General features: G+C 46.6%; 1 protein-coding gene across 1 annotated transcript in view; it reads left to right on the top strand.

Annotated features, from left to right (window-relative positions):
• The first annotated feature begins 1,014 nt into the window (after nt 1-1,014).
• SLC18A2 (solute carrier family 18 member A2) overlaps nt 1,015-6,689 on the top strand; it is a 52,389-nt gene continuing 46,714 nt past the window's right edge. Inside the window, exons 1-2 of the mRNA XM_075258027.1 lie at nt 1,015-1,091; nt 5,613-5,753. Coding sequence (XP_075114128.1) covers nt 5,633-5,753 — 121 coding nt within the window. The 5' untranslated portion in view covers nt 1,015-1,091; nt 5,613-5,632. The remainder of the gene's footprint in view (nt 1,092-5,612; nt 5,754-6,689) is intronic.

The following is a 6,689-nucleotide window of genomic DNA, read 5'->3' as shown; positions in this document are numbered from 1 at the left end:
ACAGTATCACACAGGATAGGATTAGATACACAGCTCAGTATACAGTATCACACAGGATAGGATTAGATACACAGCTCAGTATACAGTGTCACACAGGATAGGATTAGATACACAGCTCAGTATACAGTATCACACAGGATAGGATTAGATACAGCCCAGTATACAGTATCACACAGGATAGGATTAGATACAGCTCAGTATACAGTATCACACAGGATAGGATTAGATACACAGCTCAGTATACAGTATCACACAGGATAGGATTAGATACAGCTCAGTATACAGTATCACACAGGATAGGATTAGATACACAGCTCAGTATACAGTATCACACAGGATAGGATTAGATACAGCTCAGTATACAGTATCACACAGGATAGGATTAGATACACAGCTCAGTATACAGTATCACACAGGATAGGATTAGATACACAGCTCAGTATACAGTATCACACAGGATAGGATTAGATACACAGCTCAGTATACAGTATCACACAGGATAGGATTAGATACAGCTCAGTATACAGTATCACACAGGATAGGATTAGATACAGCTCAGTATACAGTATCACACAGGATAGGATTAGATACACAGCTCAGTATACAGTATCACACAGGATAGGATTAGATACAGCTCAGTATACAGTATCACACAGGATAGGATTAGATACACAGCTCAGTATACAGTATCACACAGGATAGGATTAGATACAGCTCAGTATACAGTATCACACAGGATAGGATTAGATACACAGCTCAGTATACAGTATCACACAGGATAGGATTAGATACACAGCTCAGTATACAGTATCACACAGGATAGGATTAGATACACAGCTCAGTATACAGTATCACACAGGATAGGATTAGATACACAGCTCAGTATACAGTATCACACAGGATAGGATTAGATACACTGAGTATTCTCCACCGTCCGGTGGTTAGAGAGTTAAGTGCCTGCAGTCGGTGACGTCAGGAGGGGTCTCAGTGCTGCCCCCTCTCCCGGGTCTCTTTGCTCTCAGCCTCAGAGCTGCGCTCACTTCTCATCTGTAGCCACAGCTGGACCAGAGGTGACGATCCCAGGAGCCCAGGTGAGAGACCCCCAGGACAGACCCCAGAGACCCCCTGCCCCAAATCTGAGCCCTGAGCCTCCAGCATCTCCAAGAAATCTCCCAATTGCTCTGCCCTAAATTCAATAACCTGATTCCTGCTCCCCCCCAAGGAAGTATACAGGAGCAAGTATATACACACACCTGTATACAGGAGCCAGTATGTAGCAGTATACAGGAGCCAGTATATAGCAGTATACAGGAGCCAGTATATAGCAGTATACAGGAGCCAGCATATAGCAGTATACAGGAGCCAGCATATAGCAGTATACAGGAGCCAGCATATAGCAGTTTACAGGAGCCAGTATATAGCAGTTTACAGGAGCCAGTATATAGCAGTTTACAGGAGCAAGTATATAGCAGTTTACAGGAGCAAGTATATATATACACACACACACCAGTATACAGGAGCCAGTATATAGCAGTATACAGGAGCCAGTATATAGCAGTATACAGGAGCCAGCATATAGGAGCCAGTATGTAGCAGTATACAGGAGCCAGTATATAGCAGTTTACAGGAGCCAGTATATAGCAGTATACAGGAGCCAGTATATAGCAGTATACAGGAGCCAGTATATATATATCTGTACACAGGAGCTAATACTCCCCAAACCTAATCACAGGGGTATTCTTATGTAATATCCCCCTGAGCCTAATCCCAGGGGTATTCTTATGTAATATCCCCCTGAGCCTAATCCCAGGGGTATTCTTATGTAATATCCCCCTGAGCCTAATCCCAGGGGTATTCTTATGTAATACCCCCCTGAGCCTAATCCCTGGGGTATTCTTATGTAATATCCCCCTGAGCCTAATCCCAGGAGTATTCTTATGTAATACCCCCCTGAGCCTAATCCCGGGGGTATTCTTATGTAATACCCCCCTGAGCCTAATCCCTGGGGTATTCTTATGTAATATCCCCCTGAGCCTAATCCCAGGGGTATTCTTATGTAATATCCCCCTGAGCCTAATCCCAGGGGTATTGTTATGTAATATCCCCCTGAGCCTAATTTCAGGGGTATTCTTATGTAATACCCCCCTGAGCCTAATCCCAGGAGTATTCTTATGTAATACCCCCCTGAGCCTAATCCCTGGGGTATTCTTATGTAATACCCCCCTGAGCCTAATCCCAGGGGTATTCTTATGTAATACCCCCCTGAGCCTAATCCCAGGAGTATTCTTATGTAATACCCTCTGAGCCTAATCCCAGGGGTATTCTTATGTAATACCCCCCTGAGCCTAATCCCAGGGGTATTCTTATGTAATACCCCCCTGAGCCTAATCCCAGGGGTATTCTTATGTAATACCCCCCTGAGCCTAATCCCAGGAGTATTCTTATGTAATACCCTCTGAGCCTAATCCCAGGGGTATTCTTATGTAATACCCCCCTGAGCCTAATCCCAGGGGTATACTTGTGTAATACCCCTCTGATTAACGTCCCTATTTGCCCCTGTCCATGCCTGATCTTTCTAGAGGACAACCCTCAGCCGCCCCCCTCTCCAGTGATATCCACTACAATAACCATTATCACTGGTGAGGACACAACGTCTCTGACCGGCGGAACGTTCCATCAGGCACAGGACACTTTGTCACTCGCTGAACGACACCTTATAAGATCCCAGGTTTGGCAGCTTTCAGATGGGGGTAATATCGGGTGTTATTTTGCCCCCCCCAGTACAGGTGTAACCCCGGGACTTCCAGTTGTCATCACATCTAGAATTCTGACTAACACCAGTAATGATGAAGCGCAGGAACCTCAGAGGTTGTGACCCCTCAGTGGATTATATAAGGGGAGATTTGCCCCTCTGGCTCCAGCCAAGAAATTTTATTACCCCCTGGACAAACAGATGTCAAAGGATGGAGTGAGGAAGAGCTACTGACCCTGAGCTCAAACCAGACACAGCTTTCCCGCATCCTTCTTTCTCATGATCCTGCATTTGGGAATAGGAGGGGGGGCACCCTGGCAGGGGGATGAGGCCGCACAGCGTGTCTGTGCCTAACTTTGGAGAGCAGGGGGTGTCCAATGTGCAGCCAAGACTCAACAGTCTCTGAGACGACAGAATTGGGGTTTTTGGTTTCTGCCCCCGTTTATTTTCCCTGCCAGCAGCATTGGGTGTCCCTGGTATCACTATATATATATAGGTGTGTGTGTATATATATATATATATATATATTTATATATATATATATATATATATATGTATAGGTGTATGTGAGACGCCTGCGTATGTGCGAGGTTGTGCCGGTGGAGTATTTGGGGTGCGTGGACTGTATTGGGGTGTGACTGACTGAAGGACGAGTGTAAGATCCGACCCCTGACAGTGCTAGGACGGCCGCTACGTGACAGTTGGGGTATTTCTGTCATTTTGGTGTTGCTGTAAGCCCTGCCCCTATATATATATATATATATATATATATATATATATATATATATATATATATACGTGCAGTATATATGGATTCCTGACATCTGGCAGGTTTTGGACAGTACATGGGGTTTGTAGGCGGCGGTTGCTTCATCTCGCACGTTAGTGATCTCTGTTTGCGTGAAGGTGTTTCTATAGGGTATGCGGTGCTGTCTGCTGTACGCTGGGAGTGCGGGGTCACACGTGGGACTGCAGAGTATCGCTCGTCTTCTGTACATATAGGACAGATGCGCGCGGTACATATAGGACAGATGCGCGCGGTACATATAGGACAGATGCGCGCGGTACATATAGGACAGATGCGCGCGGTACATATAGGACAGATGCGCGCGGTACATATAGGACAGATGCGCGCGGTACATATAGGACAGATGCGCGCGGTACATATAGGACAGATGCGCGCGGTACATATAGGACAGATGCGCGCGGTACATATAGGACAGATGCGCGCGGTACATATAGGACAGATGCGCGCGGTACATATAGGACAGATGTGTACAGTATGACAAGTGATACCCCAATGAGAAACAAGAAATCTATAGGGTGTAGGGGTTCACTTACTTTCCTGGTGTGTAATCCCTACATTTAATAAAATGAGACTTTTTTAACATTTCCTGCTGCAGAGCAGATTTTTGTTCCTTCCAGTTCTGGTGATTCTGAGACAACGCTGCAGGCGACTACTTTCAGGAAACCTATAGGTATTGGCGGGGGGGGGGGGGGGGGAGGAGATTTTAATGTTGTAATTTAGGTTTTATTTCTCCATCTCAAAACTAAGAAAATTGCCTTGGGCAGGGGCGCAAAATATCCCAAAACCCCAGCGGCGAAAAGGTTAAAATAGTAGCAGACATAGGGGGAGCATTATATTGTATGGGGGACATTATACTGTGTGTATAGCTGGAGGGGGGACATTATACTGTGTATAGCTGGAGGGGGGACATTATACTGTGTGTATAGCTGGAGGGGGGACATTATACTGTGTGTATAGCTGGAGGGGGGACATTATACTGTGTGTATAGCTGGAGGGGGGACATTATACTGTGTGTATAGCTGGAGGGGGGACATTATACTGTGTGTATAGCTGGAGGGGGGACATTATACTGTGTGTATAGCTGGAGGGGGGACATTATACTGTGTGTATAGCTGGAGGGGGGACATTATACTGTGTGTATAGCTGGAGGGAGGACATTATACTGTGTATAGGCGGAGGGGGGGCATTATACTGTGTGTATAGCTGGAGGGGGAACATTATACTGTGTGTGTAGCTGGAGGGGGGACATTATACTGTGTGTATAGCTGGAGGGGGGACATTATACTGTGTGTAGCTGGAGGGGGGGACATTATACTGTGTGTATAGCTGGAGGGGGACATTATACTGTGTGTATAGCTGGAGGGGGACATTATACTGTGTGTGTAGCTGGAGGGGGGACATTATACTGTGTGTATAGCTGGAGGGGGGACATTATACTGTGTGTAGCTGGAGGGGGGGACATTATACTGTGTGTATAGCTGGAGGGGGGACATTATACTGTGTGTATAGCTGGAGGGGGGGCATTATACTGTGTGTATAGCTGGAGGGGGACATTGTACTGTGTGTATAGCTGGAGAGGAGACATTATACTGTGTGTATAGCTGGAGGGGGGACATTATACTGTGCGTGTAGCTGGAGGGGGGACATTATACTGTGTGTATAGCTGGAGGGGGGACATTATACTGTGTGTATAGCTGGAGGGGGGACATTATACTGTGTGTATAGCTGGAGGGGGGACATTATACTGTGTGTATAGCTGGAGGGGGGACATTATACTGTGTGTAGCTGGAGGGGGGGACATTATACTGTGTGTATAGCTGGAGGGGGGGACATATTGTGCTAGAGCCTCTAAGGTGTATTATAATTTGTGTAAGTAAGCTCTTCCTAAGTGGTGGTGGTGTTGGGGGGGGGCACTTACACTGCGCCTAACAATGTGCTAAAAATACTATGTGCCAGATAATCGGATAAATGACAGATGCAGAAATCTATCATGTGTGAATGAATGCTAACGAGACGTATCCTGTGTTTTACTCTCTGTCTGCTCCATTACAGACTAGTGCCGGCTCCTCGCCATGTCCCTGACAGAGATCGGGCTCCTGCGCTGGCTCCGAGAGGGCCGACAGTCCAGGAAACTCATCCTGCTCATCGTCTTCATCGCCCTCCTGCTGGACAACATGCTGCTGACTGTAGTGGGTAAGGACTAGACCATTACTATGTGTATACTGTACACATGCTACTGCTCTCTGTTATCAGCCATGTCAGGAGAGGCCGACTGTAGGACAGGGGAATACAATGTATTACTATCGGTTATCAGCCATGTCAGGAGAGGAGAGGCCGACTGTAGGAAAGGAGAATACAATCTATTACTATCTGTTATCAGCCATGTCAGGAGAGGAGAGGCCGACAGTAGGACAGGGGAATACAATCTATTACTATCTGTTATCAGCCATGTCAGGAGAGGAGAGGCCGACTGTAGGACAGGGGAATACAATCTATTACTATCTGTTATCAGCCATGTCAGGAGAGGAGAGGCCGATTGTAGGACAGGAGAATACAATCTATTACTATCTGTTATCAGCCATGTCAGGAGAGGCCGACTGTAGGACAGGGGAATACAATCTATTACTATCTGTTATCAGCCATGTCAGGAGAGGAGAGGCCGACTGTAGGACAGGAGAATACAATCTATTACTATCTGTTATCAGCCATGTCAGGAGAGGAGAGGCCGACTGTAGGACAGGGGAATACAATCTATTACTATCGGTTATCAGCCATGTCAGGAGAGGACAGGCCGACTGTAGGACAGGGGAATACAACCTATTACTATCTGTTATCAGCCATGTCAGGAGAGGAGAGGCCGACTGTAGGACAGGAGAATACAATCTATTACTATCTGTTATCAGCCATGTCAGGAGAGGAGAGGCCGACTGTAGGACAGGAGAATACAATCTATTACTATCTGTTATCAGCCATGTCAGGAGAGGAGAGGCCGACTGTTGGACAGGGGAATACAATCTATTACTATCTGTTATCAGCCATGTCAGGAGGGGAGAGGCCGACTGTAGGACGGGGAATACAATCTATTACTATCTGTTATCAGCCATGTCAGGAGGGGAGAGGCCGACTGTA

This window comes from Leptodactylus fuscus, chromosome 10 (assembly GCF_031893055.1).
Source record: "Leptodactylus fuscus isolate aLepFus1 chromosome 10, aLepFus1.hap2, whole genome shotgun sequence".
Taxonomy (NCBI): Eukaryota; Metazoa; Chordata; class Amphibia; order Anura; family Leptodactylidae; genus Leptodactylus; species Leptodactylus fuscus.
The sequence above is the reverse complement of the archived record's forward strand: the minus strand, read 5'-3'. Positions and strand labels throughout refer to the sequence as shown.